Source organism: Cryptomeria japonica, chromosome 2 (genome assembly GCF_030272615.1).
Source record: "Cryptomeria japonica chromosome 2, Sugi_1.0, whole genome shotgun sequence".
Lineage (NCBI taxonomy): Eukaryota > Viridiplantae > Streptophyta > Pinopsida > Cupressales > Cupressaceae > Cryptomeria > Cryptomeria japonica.
Window position 1 is genome coordinate 673,021,646 of NC_081406.1, and position 16,700 is coordinate 673,038,345.

A 16,700-nucleotide genomic window follows, 5' to 3' on the forward strand; every position below is an offset into this window, starting at 1 on the left:
TACTGGAAATAAATGTTCATACACAGCCAAATCAGAATCGTACCAAGCAGATTTCTGATTTATTTAAATCAAATAATTGTCCAGATAGTGATTCCAAACAATTCCAGGAAGATTACAATAAGCAATGAGTCCAACCTGAATGAAGAGTGAATACTGAAATCAAGAAGGAAGCTGCGGCAAACATCCAAAGCTCTTACATAGCTCCACGTGGGAAGAGAAATGGCTGCAAAGTACAGCCGTATGGTTGTTAGGTGATGCCAAGCTGGAAACCCCAATCTCCACGCTGAACCCTAACTCTGTTCACCGAATCCTCCAAAAAAGATGTTGTACCAACTCTAAGGCACTGAAAACTGAAAGCAAGAACCAAATAACCACTGTGCTGGGGGCTACGTCCCAAACAGGCAAGACCCTGGGGTTTTCATCCCAGATGCTGAATCACTCTCCAGAGCAAATTCTCCAAATCAAAGATGAAATGTGTAAAAGATACTTGATAATTAGGTTACCATCTCCTTATAACTCCTTCCCTCTAGCTCGAACCCTAAAAGTGTATGAAAAGTGCGCTTAGGCTTATAAAGTCTTATTTCTCATTTTTAGTCGCCAAGTATAGAGAAAACGCCACTTTTTTAATATAAAAGAATTCCGTTCATCAAAAGGGTCCCTGACAAATGGGAAACATTTAGAAAAGTTCAAGACCTTTCCAACGAGCTATAACACATGGGTATATGCATCCCGATGAAGCCAAAAACCCCTTATTACTCCAAAATGGCTATAAACATAGCCTTATTTAATTAATTAAACGCTAACTTAAGAAATATTTAAATATATTAAAAATATAACCCAAATAGCTGCAGAAGGCTCAAATGACTCCAAAAGTCTGAAACAAAACCTGTCACCTGTCTGTGACTGATGTCGGAAATCATGGATCAACTGGTAGTCTCATCCCTAAAATCTAGGGATGCTCCTACAAACTAGGAAACACACCCAAATCTCCTGAAACTGAAACCAAGGAATGGTCTCATGGAACCCCAACCCTGGACGCTGTCACAACCTCCTAAAAAGTAGGAACTGCCTCCTAAAATGTAGGAACTGCCTCCTAAAATCAAGGAACTGCACCAAACTGGTCTACTACTGCCAAAAACACCAAATCCAAACACTGAATATCCTGACTGAGTCTCTATCCACCATTGCCAACCTACAAGACTCCATAATAGGCTAACTCACATGTCTCTGCTAGACAGAGCTAAAGAGGGGACATGACAATCCTCCCCTCTCGGAGATGCTTGCCCACAAGCAACTGAAACACCAATCCTCCACCATCCCAAATAAGACGTAAACAAATCATTGCATGTAACTACTGCTCATCTCTGATATAAACAAAATGCAATACCCCGGTCTGGAATAGCTGCTCAAAACGCTGAAGCACCTGTGCTGTCAAATCAACACTGCCTGGGTCCCAGAGCGAAGCATAGCTCCCGCTGAATACCTCAAGTGAGCAATGGAAAACTATATCATCTCCATAGATCAAATATCCATAAATGCCAAGATCACTAGTGTGTAGGTGATCACCAACATGCATAACATCCGTCATAATATCCAATGAATGCCAATCCATGGAAGACCCTCTGTGATCTGACCCCATCTGACACAAGTGACACACAACTGCCACACACTGCTGCTGATGTGCCGGAAGATCTAATGCCAACTCACTAGACAATATATAATACTGACTAAAATCATCATTGTCCAGGCTGGCATCTAAAAATATGTAATCACCAACCAGCAATGAAACAATCACCCTGTCTAGAGAATCAGGTGAAATTGCCACATCAACTGGCTCAAAGTACTCACTAGGAGTAACATCACATAACTCATCCATGTCAGCTATCTGATGACAATCAACCTGTGGATCAACTGTCGTCCCACTCTACTCGATAAACTGAGATGGATAGTGGGTAAACTCCAGCTCCATCCTCATGAAATTCCAAACATACCGTCCAAGTGTCAACAACCACTGTACACCCACGACTACATCTATACATCTGAAGTGAAGCAACCCATGTAGGATCCACGGAAGAAAGGTATTACACATGTCTATACCATAATCCCACACAAACCACCTGTAGGACAGAAACTGCTCCTGCTGCTCTCCTCTGATATAAGTGCCATATAATCTTAATATCTGGAGCAACATACTATAATCCCTATAAGATGTTGTATCAAATGAATCAACACCTGGATCCCAAATAAAACTAAATCCACATCCATCTGTCATGAAGAGACAATGATGGTAAGAGGCATCCTCGATACCGTGTCTCTCTATAGCCACTGTGAAACTCTCACACCTGTGATAACCATCCACAACAACACACCTGCTAATCCATGCATCATCCTTCCCCCATGATCTTGGATGAAGTCTCTGTGTCAAGGAGATGGAAAACTCTGACGGTCGCTGCTCATCATAACGGTTGATTGTTTGCTGATCCCGCAAACAATCCATCCCAAACTGCTGGATCAGGTGCCTGCAATCAATAACTCTATCCTCTGAAGATTTGAGAGCACTATCGCAACACGAATAGTATAAGTCCCGAACCAACTCACATCTGCAAGCCATCCAATCATCTACAATCGGACTAAAAGAGAAATGAAGTGCACTCCTCGCGAGGTAATCTAAATGGACTCTCGTAGGCTCACTCAATGGCTCTGTGTCATAATCTTGTCCATCAAACTCATCATCACTCCCATTGCTCTCAAACCATGAATCCGAAGACAACTCATATGTCTGAGATCCAAAATCCATAATACACCTCAACTAAGCACTGTGGCTCTGCGGTGAAACATACCGGTTTCCCTCGTCAGCTGTAAGAGGTCTTAAAGAAGATTTGCTTTCCAGAGAAGGAAACAAGTCAACAGGAGTATCATACTCCCAACCAGCTGACAAACTGCTAGTCGCCTATGAAAACAATGATGGAGTAATATCGTGAGTCAAATCACAACTCTCTGGTGAATCTCGCAGTCTCACAGTAGAACACTGTACTGTATCTGTCGATGATGATGTCTGTGCCACTCTCAATCTATCAGAAAGCTCCTCCAATCTGAAGTTCGCTTCCTGAAGGGACAACTGGGTATCCTCCCATGCAACAACAATCGCCTCAAGCTCCTGAGAGAGGATATCAACTTCCTCCTCTTCCCTCAACAAAGCACCATAACTAATAAAATCCCTCTGAAGGAGATAATCTCGGTCAGCCACTAACTGTAAATACTCATGCTTCAATATCCCAATGGCTCCATAAAGAGCATGAAACTCTGGTAAGAAAAAATCACTGCTGCCCTACTCATCAATCATGAGGGTGCTCCAACTATGTGTAGCCAACAACTGGCGAGTGACATCGAAATGCTCAATAACTGTGTCTATACGCCTGTCATCAACCTTGAGTTGTCCAATCAAGTGATGAGGAATCCGAGAATGTTGGCTCTCCTGTAACTGTACAAACTCAAAATCTACATTGTGGAAAGAAGTTGTATCTGTATCCTGTACCTCTCGGTAGTCAACATCGTGTATGCACTCGGCCATGGATACAACCTCATCCAAAGTACTACTGCTCTGTGCCTCTGAGAACACCACATCCGTCAATGATGATACTGCTGAAAATGCATTGTCATCACTCTCTTCTGCATCCCATGTGTCCGCACAACCCACTGGCTCACGATGACTAGGCTGGATTCTAAGGTCTGATCTATAAAATCAGAATCATGATGATATGAGTTCTCAACATTCCAAGCATCATTGGTGCCCGAATTTTGAATACCTTCATGTGACAGCCCATTGGCACCATCTTGTACAAGTGTAGACATTGATACCTCAAGCTGATGCAAAGGTACCTCACTGCTGTCATAAAAATCAGAATTGCTAACCTCTAAATCAGCTGCCTCTTGGGAAATCCCCTGCACGGAAGGTGAGGACAATTCATTATCCAAAGTTGTCCTAATGTCTCCTTGAGTTGAATCCACATGTCTAACAAAACCATCACATAAATTCTTGTCCCACTCATCGGAACTTGAGGGCACCAAAACATTCTTATGTAGAGGTATATTACCCCTAAATGAAAGTTCTCTGTCCATTCCTGATTCCTACACCCTTGATTCTTCTTTCCTTCTTTGCCACTGATCTGAACTTGTAGCTACCAAGTTATCTTTGTCTGCTCCGGGTACACCCATAAATTGTGTGAAGGAAAGGATCTCACGTATCATCTTAGGAAGAGAACAATACTGATGATAGCTGCTCATAACTGTATCATTAAATATCTTGGCAGAAGGCATCCTACTTTTACGTGCTGAAGAAGATGAAACTTTTGAGTGCCCAATTTTAGTTCTAGCCATGGTATTTACCTATAACTAAACTAATATCCTAACAGATCCTGGAGGTCGAAATAAAAGTTTGTTCTCAACAATTTTGGGACTTTGGCCAGTGTATTGTCTTACCAGCTATCAACTGTAAGCATAAATGTGTAGGCTGACAACTACCCAGTTGTTGATATGAGTTATCAAAACCTTTTATCCAGTATCCAAATGCTGAAATGAATTATCAAAACTTTTTATCCAATACCCAAATGTGACAATTTCTCATAAACCCTACAGGCTGGCAGGATGCAGGCTCGGATACCACTGAAAGATCCCTGATGGATCCCCTTGCTGATCTACTGTAGTTTTTAAATTAATAAACTATATTTTTCTGTGTTTCCTTTAATGGTTTTAGAGAATAGACAGAAGTTGCAAAAGGTTTGTTTATTTTTGTGTTTTTGATAGTTTTTCAACAAGTAATAATTGAAGAACAAGTACAAGAAAAGAGCACTGGAAATCATACACAGCCAAATCAGAATCATACCAAGCAGATTTCTGATTTATTTAAATCGAATAATTGTCCAGATAGTGATTCCAAACAATTGTCCAGATAGTGATTCCAAACAATTCCAGGAAGATTACAATAAGCAATGAGTCCAACCTGAATGAAGAGTGAATATTAAAATCAAGAAGGAAGTTGCGGCAAACATCCAAAGCTCTTACATAGCTCCACGTGTGAAGAGAAATGGCTGCAAAGTACATCCGTACGGCTGTTAGGTGATGCCAAGCTGGAAACCCCAATCTCCACGCTAAACCCTAACTCTGTTCACTGAACCCTCCAGAAAAGATGTCGTACCAACTCTAAGGCACTGAAAACTGAATGCAAGAACCAAATAACCACTGTGTTGGGGGCTACGTCCCAGGCAGGCAAGACCCTGGGGTTTTCATCCCAGATGCTGAATCGCTCTCCAGAGCAAATTCTCCAAATCAAAGATGAAATGTGTAAAAGATACTTGATAATTAGGTTACCATCTCCTTATAACTCCTTCCCTCTAGCTCGAACCCTAAAAGTGTATGAAAAGTGTGCTTAGGCTTATAAAGTCTTATTTCTCATTTTTAGTCGCCAAGTATAGAGAAAACACCACTTTTTTAATATAAAAGAATTCCGTTCATCAAAAGGGTCCCTGACAAATGGGAAACATTTAGAAAAGTTCAAGACCTTTCCAAAGAGCTATAACACATGGGCATATGCATCCAAATGAAGCCAAAAACCCCTTATTACTCCAAAATGGCTATAAACATAGCCTTATTTAATTAATTAAACGCTAACTTAGGAAATATTTAAATATATTAAAAATATAACCCAAATAGCTGCAGAAGGCTCAAATGACTCCAAAAGTCTGAAACGGAGCCTGTCACCTGTCTGTGACTGATGTCGGAAATCATGGATCAACTGGCAGTCTCATCTCTAAAATCTAGGGATGCTCCTACAAACTAGGAAACACACCCAAATCTCCTGAAACTGAAACCAAGGAATGGTCTCATGGAACCCCAACCCTGGACACTGTCACAACCTCCTAAAAAGTAGGAACTGCCTCCTAAAATGTAGGAACTGCCTCCTAAAATCAAGGAACTGCTCCAAACTGGTCTACTACTGCCAGAAACACCAAATCCAAACACTGAATATCCTGACTGAGCCTCTATCCACCATTGCCAACCTACAAGACTCCATAATAGGCTAACTCACATGTCTCTGCTAGACAGAGCTAAAGAGGGGACATGACAAGAAGCAAACGGAAGAAAGTAACAATGCAAATGTAAGATCAAGAACTAAGATTGCAAATGGACGAGGCTATCATAATCTTGAATTTCCTTCAGAAATCCAAGAAACAAGGTCAATACAGCAAAGGACTTCACAGCTATTAAAAGGAAATAAAATATCATCAAGGAGAAAACAAGGTGAATTCCCGAATGTCAAGACGAAAGGTGAAATGCAATCAAGGATGAAGATAGTTTTAGAAGAGTTAAGCAGGGTTAGAAACTTGATCATCATGATGATGCAATTTGGGAATATGAACCATCATAATTGCATCAAGGCTTGGAAATGTTGAGTATCAAAAGATATTGCCCAAAGCACAAAGACTTCTTTGTGATACAAGAAGTGTAAGTTGATGTGGTGCCAAATCAGATTCAACCAATCAAAATATTCAAAGTTAAGGTATCCAAGTTCGATGAACCTAACTCATCCTACAAGAAGGACAACTACACATGTGACAACTGTCACTACATCGAATATTGTTCAACATACCTAACCTCATTTCCTATTGATCCACAATCAAGGAGGGACATGTGTCCAAAGCAATGTAATTTTCTCATTGATCAAGAATCGTTAGTTATTGTTGAAAATTGTAGCTAGCTCGGATACCTGACTATTGAATTTTAATGTTGTCAATGACAATTAAAATTCCTATGTATTATCTCTCATGCAATCCGAACCACTTAGGACTGGGCCCAAACACATGTAACGTGAAGGCAAATGATGTAACTTAGGGCTGGGATCAAATACATGTAACTTGTAATTATATCTTGCTATGGATAGGACAAGACCTATGTATAATGTAACTTGTGAATAGGACAAAACCTATATATAAATGTAACTTGTAAATGATTATTGGTCTGACCCTATATTGGGCGCCAACCTTAGATTATTATGAAATCATTTAGCAAGGCCGACCTAAGGCTTCTAGGTTAGTTGGTCACATATATATACAAAGTCATTTACAAACATCAGATATACATTTTTTGGAAAATACATTCCTATCTGTCATAAGCGAATTACTTCAGCAGTCAGCAAATTATGATCAGAGATCAGCAAACATCATCTAAAGGCAGCGATCATCATTGAGTGCACAGCAAACACAATCAGGGGACAGCGAACACTATTAGAAGACAGCGAATATTATTGGAAGCTCAGCGAACCTTATCTGAAGCACTGCTATCACCTTGGGAGGTCAGCGAATTCCATTTAAAGGGCAGCGAACTTCATCTTTGGGACAGCAACATCCGAATTGCAGATAAGTTCACTCCCTAGGTTGAAGCTATTATTGTCCATTATGTGTTGACAACTTCAAGTGCTGAAGCATATTGTAAAATCACTTCTGATTATTGCCTAATAAACATCTGAGACTTGTTGTTGGGTTTCTCACCTCCAAGAGGGAGGTTTTCCCAGGGTGCTGTTGTGTTATGTGTGTTTTCTTTGTTATTTTCGGCTTACTATTATCTGTCTGATCTTAAAATTAACAGTTATAACTAACCCTAATTAGTGTTTCATCATGTAATCTCAACCACTGATTTCAACTCAATCTTGACCCTTGAATTGTAATTGGGATGTCTATATAAGGCATTACTTTCTTATTTGTAAGGGTTAATAGTTAATAGTCAAAGAATAGTTAATAGTTAGAGATTACAAGTAGAGTAGAGTAGGAGGAGAAGAAATTGTTGCCAAAGCTATGGTTGGAATAAACATATGATTTCATTGAAGATATGGTGGATTTTATGTGTTGTTTTGACATATTGCATGGTTTCTACTTCTCAAGTTTAGATTTGTTTACATCAATTTACTTAGTTGAATGGAAGACATTGTTGTTGATTAATGGTGAAGCCTACTGTTCATACCATTTGGAATTTGTTGATTGCAAATTGCAATGCATGGTTAGTCTGAACTCAATTCAAAGCTTAACTTCAATTGCTCTATGTTCATTGTTCGTGGTGTTGATGCACATAAGTGATATGAAAATCATCTACTTATCCTTAGGAGATTGCACCATCTTTGTGCAGTTGTTTCCTCATGGCGAAGTAAAGCTTGGTTTGGTTTCATCAAGTCAACAATCATTTCTGACATCCTTAGATTTAGCTTAGATTTCCTTAACCTTTCATCCTTCTGGCTTTAACTTTCCAAGTGAGTTAGTATTCCACGTTCTAGTGAAGCGTAAGTCCCTTTGTGATTACCAGCATTATCACATCAAATACACTGAGTCTATCCAATGATAAAGTTGATTGTTCGCATTGTAAACCTTGGAGTTGCCTTATTTGATCACATTGTTTAGAATATGAGGCTTCTTTGTTCAAGAGAGTATAGAATACTTAGTATTTTATTATGTTTTAGAGGTGTCATAAAAAACACATCAACGGTACTTATTTTTCAACATTCTTTGCTGTAAAATTTTGAGTTCTCTAATATCATACATAAAATAAACATATTTTTTCCATCTTTTTCACTTCCATATTTCACCATATCAATTGTACACATAGAAGACATTGGTTGATAGAAAGAATATCATAAGGGACAAATCCTCAAAACAAGTTGACAGAGACTTCTGTGTCCACAAAATAACATCAACTATTTCTCTATTGTTACAGCTATCCGATTAAACATATTTTATTTTCATAAACCTCCACTTCCTGTTAAAATAATATTAATATCTTCTATAATGGTCATCTTCTATTTTTAGTAGTCATCTTAGTTGTCGACTTATTTAGCTATTTAGCTTTTTAGTCGACTTATTTAGCTTGTTAAGTTAGCTTTTTATTATTTAGCCTTTTGAGCTATATTTAGCTTTTTAAGATTTTTAGCTTATTTGATTTCACTTTAACGACTAGTTCTATTTATAGAACATCGTCTTGTAACCTCTATATATACGTGTGTATATCGTTCAATGTAATTATCCCATTATTGAATCATTCATTCAATTTATTTTTCATGGTATTAGAGCGGGTCGATGGGATTCTTTAAAGTTTGGTGAATTTTTTAATAAAAATTCATGGCCTTCTTTCTGGAATATTTTCCAGATTTTTTTTTTAATTGTTTTTTTATTAAAAAAAACGATTTTGCTTTTTTGAAGGCTTTTTGAGGGTTTCGAGGGTTTCTGCTTCGTGGGCGAATTTCTTTGTGCTAGGCAGCAGTTCATTTTTTTTTTTAGGGTTCTGGAGATTTTCGGGCCTGCAACCTAGAGATTTTTTTTGCAGGTTGAAATTTTTCCTAGGGTTTCTGCAATTTTCGACTAGGGTTTTGACCCTTCAGTTCAAGTCAAAATTTTATTCTGGTTGCAAATTCTTGGTGGGTTTTCCGAGACCTCAATTGGGTCGTCGTCAGATTTTTTTAGGTGCATCGTTTTTTGTGCCTTGATTTTTGAGCCGTCGGATCTACATTTTGATTTGAGATTCTTGGTGGGTTTTTCGAGAGCTTTTCTGGATTGGTCTCAAATTTTGTGGTTGCCTCGTTTTCCGTGCCTCGAAAATGGTGTCGACGAATTTGCCTTGGGATTTAAAAACAGTCAATGATTTCTGCTAATTCTGTGGACGTCGGGAATTTTGGTGTCTTGTGGACCCCGTTTATGTTGTACATCCACCCTAGGGTTTCTACCCCTATTTTTTGCCTTTTTTTTGGAAAAAAAATCGACAATATTTTTCTGGTTTTTTTACAAAAAAACCAAAGGTATTTTTTTATTTTCTGCATATTATTATTTTTTTTTTATTATTTTCAGAAAAAAATTTAGGTTTTAAGTTTGCAAAAAAAAAAACTTTTGGGTTTCCAAACCTCGAAATTTGCACCTTGGAATTCGTGCCAGAATGCTCCTCCAAAGGTTTCAGTTTTTTCAGCAACTACTATTCTGATTTTAAAAAAAAATCAGATTCTTTTGTCTTGCTTTCACTCAATTGACCTCAATCAACCTCGGTTTCCGTGATGGCATATTTGACCAGCATCATGTTGGAACACAAATAGAAGTTCAATAGTTGCCACAACACTTGGAAACAGTGCATGTTCACGATATCTGAATATCGTTACCTTTATCAGATTGATTTAGGCCAGACCTCGTCTTACAGGTCCCAGGGTTTTCACGATTTTATCCTGAAAAATTGTCTGTCGGTTTTCTGATTTTTTCCACAAAAAGTCATGGGAGGGTTTTCACGATTTTTTCCTCAAAAATTGTTCATAGGGTTAATAATTTTCCCTTAAAATTATCTCATTTGTAATCCGCAATATTCGCGTAAGATTTTAGTTATCTAGGTTTTGCCAAATTTTTTCCACAAAAACGATGATTTGTAACCTCAAATTTCTTGGTTTTTCGATTTTCTCCTCAAAATCGTAAATTCTCTTTTCGAGGGTTCCTATTTTAGGGTTTGATGATTTTTTCCTAAAAAATCGTGCTTTGTTGCAGTCAGTTTGGGTCGCACCTATCAGGGCGAACATCTGCAACTGTGGTATCTTGCAGTCTGTTTAGGAGTTGTTGGAGCAAACAGTGTTCAGTACTCTTCTGCAAAAGGGTTTGTTGATTTTTTCCTCAAAATCATGGTTTCAGGCTTTAGTAATTCGCATGTGTCAGATCTCTAATTCGCATGTGAAGGCTCCATTAGCTTGGATGGCTTTTGGTACTCTTGGTCATTTACATTCTGCAGATCCTAGGAGGGTCTCCGTAGTAGCAGAATGGTCTTTGCATTTGTGATCATAACACCTGCAGTGTCTTCTGTAGGGTATTGAGTACGATGACCATTAGGGAGGGTGTTAAAATAATATTAATATCTTCTATAATGGTCATCTTCTATTTTTAGTAGTCATTTTAGTTGTCGACTTATTTAGCTATTTAGCTTTTTAGTCGACTTATTTAGCTTGTTAAGTTAGCTTTTTATTATTTAGCCTTTTGAGCTATATTTAGCTTTTTAAGATTTTTAGCTTATTTGATTTCACTTTAACGACTAGTTCTATTTATAGAACATTTGTAACCTCTATATATACGTGTGTATATCGTTCAATGTAATTATCCGATTATTGAATGATTCATTCAATTTATTTTTCACTTCCAAGATTGGGCATTTTCTATAATTCATTGCAAGGTTGAAAAGACAAATTACAATCAGAAAAGGATAAGATTGACTGTAAGATTTGGCTGTGAAGCCACCCAAGAATGCAAATGATTGAAAGAAAACCATTAACAGAAAATCAGAATGATAGAATAAATTGTATTCTATTCAATAGAAATGCAAAGCATACAAGCATGGGTGCCTGCAACAATAGCAATAGCTGAGTATAAATAGGATATACCACCTAAGAGACTAAAAACACAACCAAATGTGGGATAAATTGAAAAAGTGTCTAAGTTAACTAAGCGCGAAAAGGGCCTAAGTGGAGAACTAGATAGGAAACATGTTAGTAAGGAAAGATACCCATTTGAATTAGTGAAAATAATAAAATATCTGCTAAGTGAAGGATGAACAATAGAGCAAATCAATAACCTGCTCCTGTATCAGCTCTCATGTGGATCTCGATGTGTTTGAAACCCTGATGATAGACTATATCTTCAAGATTTGGATGCACTCTGATTGTCACAGTAGATGACTGGTGGCTTTGAAAAAAGCATGCCAAGCCCAGGAGGATATTCTGAAGCCAAATAGCCTCAGTAGCTGCATTAACAACCCCTGACACTCAGCCTCAATCGATGAGGCAGTAATGGCATGTTGCTTCTAGCTCTATGAACAAATGGGGCTGGAATTAGATGTGAACTTCCAATCATCACGATCACCAACCCAATCAGAGTTTTTGTATCTGATCAAATCTAAACTTGTGCATACTGCATAGTGAATCTCATATTTGTAAGTGCCAACTATAAATTAAATATCAAGGCCAATATAAATAAAGTAGACGAGGCTGCCAACAAGTTGGTAATAAAAGGTAGCATCAACCAAGTGAGTGGAAGCCTCAAATTTGACCCCGAAGAAAAAGGGAGTCAATGCACGCTTACAATTAACCATATGGAACCAAGCAAGGAGGTCAAAGGCATACTTGGGTTGGGCAAAAGTGATCCTGAAAAAGAACTAAATGATCTCAATCCTGAGAAAGTAGGGTAGCACACCCAAGACAATCATAACAAATCTATCATGCAAAGCAATCTTGACTCTGTCAATGGTGTATGAGGTGCTCCCAATGACAATCAAATCATCAACATAATGAACCAAAAAGAAAAGAGAATCTCCCTATCTCAAAATGGAGACATTCATATTCAAGAAAACTTGACGAAGAGAAGAAAGGAGTCCATCTTGGCATACCAAGCCCGCAAGGCTTGCTTGAAGCTATAAAGAGACTTCCACAACCTAAAAACCAAAGAAAAAATTCTGAATGAATCCTTGTGGTTACTCCATGTATATCTCCTCTATAAATCACTGAAGAAATGCACTCCACATCCATCTAATGCATAGCCCAATTATCAGCTACAACAATGGCAAGAGTTAGGCAAATGGAGCTCGTCTTGGCAACAAAGGTAAAGGTCTCAATGCAGTAAACACCACGAACCTATGAGAAACCTTCAGCCACAAGTTGTGCTTTGTACTTATCAACTAATTTTTCCATAACAAATTTAGTTAGATGGAACCACGAACCTATGAGAAACCTTCAGCCACAAGTTGTGCTTTGTACTTATCAACTAATTTTTCCATAACAAATTTGGTTAGATAGATCCTCTTACATACCACCAATTTTCACACTAGATCACAAAGTTCACAGTAAGAATGGCACTTTTGTAGGTTCATCATGAGCCAAGTACCCTCACAAAGGAACCATGATCACTTCCACTACACAAACATTTTCAAAAATCCCAAACTTTATAAATTGTTTCCTCTTGCAATTACCTATATCTAAAAGACTGGTTAAATATGATACTCATAGTGCATCCTGATTTCACCTTTCCAAAATTAATTCCTAGATATTGGAGCCATAAGATTGTAGACTTCTAAATAAAGTCAATTTCTACACTGGAATCCTATCAAATAAATTCAAAATGGAATAAATAACATTCGCAACTAAAAGCCGGTGCAAGGAGACTAGCCTTTACTATAGATTAAACGACTTACTAATCATATATTAGTAATTTAAAGCTAATTTTACTTCTAAGCACAAAAACTAGTCTACTGAAAGTAACATGGGTTAGCTGAATTATTCATCTTTCTTAACTTCTTTAGTGAATTTGCCTTACAAAAAGGATGTTGAAATTTTAACGCATGCAACTTTGAAAAGCAATATCAATTTGAAAACTCAATAGATGCATCTTTCAAAAGCAGAATTAAATTGAAACATGAAATGGGTACCTTCAATAGAACCGAGCAAGCTTGGCTATGGCCATTCCGGGCAGCATAGTGCAGGGGCGAATATCCATATGAATCCTCAGCATTGACATCAACTCCCTTGGAAATCAACCTCTCTATTCGCTCTAAATCACCAATCACGCATGCTCCCCATAAACTTCGATTAAAATCCATTTCTTCCATAGATTCTGCTACTCCATAAGCATTTTTGCAACAACAATCGCATTCCTTTCCATGGTGATTATTCATATTTGCATCCGCCATGACTGTGTCTTTGCAAGGAGAGGCAATTGACCTGGAGATATAGAAAGGGCAAGGATAGACGAACGATGAGAGCACGGTATGCGCACCTTATAGATAATCTAAATACTATCCTTAAAAAATTAAGCAATTGGATATGCATAATGTCTGGAACATTGCTTGAATTGCATGGAACCCATATTGTCAAAAACGTTACAAAAAATATTAAGCAACTACCGCTGGCAAAAATGTGTTTTTATGCTCGAGGCAATCCCATGAAAGACGGTCAATTTGAAAATGCAGAATTATTTTCAATCTTTTCTCTCTAGTATTTTCACAGTTTTCAATTTGGATGAAGACCCACAAAAAATCATGGATCACCGGGAAAGGATCCCGTAGTTGTGCACCCTAACTTCGCGCTTCTCAAAATTCTACTTGAAAATTTCAAATCATTCCTAGTTTTTTACAGCAGCTTACTTGGCAAGTCCCCTGCTTATAACTAAGGCGTGCAAAAGAGACTCAATTTTTGTAACAAAATTATCAAGAACAAATTGTACTTAATATTTTATTAGTATTTATTTTTTAACAAATTATATTGGAGACTGCTTATAACTAAGGTTTCAGGGCCACATCATCAAATATGATGCCACATCAGCATGCTTTTTGCCAAGGTGTCCAAAATAGCCCCCAAAAAAAGTGAGACCAATAGGCGTGCAAAAGAGACCCCAATAGTTGTGCAGCTCACATGGCATCACCTCATTGGTTACTTTTTACAATATTAGTACATTTCTTAACAACTATTGGTACATTTCCTAACAACTGTCGGTACATTTCCTAACAAAAATTGATATTTTTTGTTTCAAACAATAGGTTTTATTTGTTCAATTTTTGTAACAAAATGTATCAAGAACAAATTGTACTTAATATTTTATTAGTATTTATTTTTTAACAAATTATATTGGAGATATTTTTCTCGAAAAAATATTTGTTTTCCTAATTTTTTAAGAAATTATATTTAAAAAATTATTTTTGAAACAATCTATTCAATATGGACAATTACTCAATGGTAAAATTACAGTTTCCACGGAAACGCGTTCCAAGTCCCTCGTCTCCAAAACCCGTCCCCGAAACTTTTTCCCTTTGCCCCGTCCCCAAGGCTATGGAACACTATAAAATTATTTAATTATACAAATGATTCATCTTTCATTTAAAATATTTTTTCAATCTAAAAATATACTAGAAAAATTTACAATGGAATCGATACATTTTTATTTATAAATTTATATATTAATTTTTAATAAATATTATATGACTTTTATCAAGTTCAAAATAAACAATTTTCATTCCTATTAATATATATTATATATTAAAATATAATATGATTTAATAAACTCTATAAATTATTTGTATTATAATAAAATACATTTATATTCATTATATTAATAAAAAAAAAAAATTAATTAATAATTTTAATTTAATATCTACAAGACAAAAAAAATTAAAAATAAAATTTATATAATTTAATTTTCTTAAATAATATAAAATTTTTATATGCTCCTATTTATTTTTTTATAATTTTGTCATACTGATTATATTTTCATATACAATATTTTACTCAAAAATCTTCAAATTAGTTTAATCATTAAAAATTATAGTTAAATATTAATAAATAATATAATATTTTCATTTATACTAATAATAAATTAAATAATTATGTATCAAAAAATAATAAATTAAATAATTATGGAATTTTAATTTACTCTACTATTGACTTGTTTTTCTAATTTTCACATAATTCTCCATCATAAATTTAAGTACAACACATTTTGAAATATTACATATATTACTTAGACTTTCAATTTGTATCATCTTAATTGTCATCTATTACAATCAATAGAGTATAAATTATTTTATATGATAGATATGTACAACACTTTTTTTTTACTCCAAATAATTTGTTATTTTCTTCTGAAATTTGGATTGCAACCGCTCAAATGTATTATTAAGCATGATTTATTTCAATTTGTTTTCAACTCATTCTATGATACTATTAATATATTTTATTATTTTATATTCATTTATGTTAGTGTAGTGTTGTATTTTTAATCATGTGTTGTTAATTATGTTTATATATGTTCTATTATTATTTTCATTGTCATATATGTATGTGTATGTATGTATGTATACATATACATATACATATATAGATATAGATATATATAACTTTACAAGTGAATATATCTCATTATAATTATCATACATCACAACTAGTAGAGTAAAAATCATTTGGCATGGTAGATATGTGCAACAACTTATTTCTCATCCGAAATAACTATGATTTTATACACCCTTCCCTTCAAATTTGGATCAAAATCACAAAAACTTATTCATTCAAGTATGATTCATTTTGTTTTAGGCTCATTCCACTTGCACATTTAATGTATTTCTTCTTTTTTTTCCAATTGTAATTTTAATATATTTCTTCTTTTTTTTCATTTTTTATGATTATTCAATTTGTTATTTGTTTTTTTCATTACACTGGAGGTATCCTCGTGACCTAGACCAGCACCCAACCCACCTTACCTTGGTCTTACATGTTGTCAAGTTGCGGTTCAGGAACGCACGAGCTGAGGCAAGACTAATCCTCTGGGGTGTTGTCAAAGCCCACAACCAACAAACACTAGGTTAACCCGTCCTTCAAGGTTGAACCTGAGACCAATGGGAAGCAAAACCACGGCCCATTTGTTTTTTACTATCACTATTTCACAAATATAGTAAGCATGTATGCATTAACGGTCATTACATTGTGTTTCAAATTTCATTCGGTTTGAAACTATCAAACATAGCTTATATCTAAATCTTACCTTAACAACAATTAAGCTATATATATATATATATATATATATATATATATATATATATATATATATATATATATATATATATATATATATATATATATATATATATATATATATATATATATATAT

The 16,700-nt window shown here is 35.8% G+C and overlaps 1 protein-coding gene across 6 annotated transcripts in view; it reads right to left on the reverse strand.

The window, feature by feature from the left end:
• The window catches only part of LOC131060616 (uncharacterized), a 91,213-nt gene extending 77,006 nt beyond the window's left edge, over positions 1–14,207 (reverse strand). For 4 of the 6 annotated variants that reach the window (XR_009110399.2, XR_009110400.2, XR_009110401.2 and 1 more), the window contains exon 1: positions 13,474–13,937. Coding sequence is in view for 3 of the 6 variants with exons in the window: in XM_057993925.1 (XP_057849908.1) it covers positions 13,474–13,734 (261 nt within the window). In the remaining 3 variants the exon portion in view is untranslated. The other 2 variants (XM_057993927.2, XM_057993926.1) reach the window with 2 other exon arrangements.
• Positions 14,208–16,700: the final 2,493 nt, after the last annotated feature.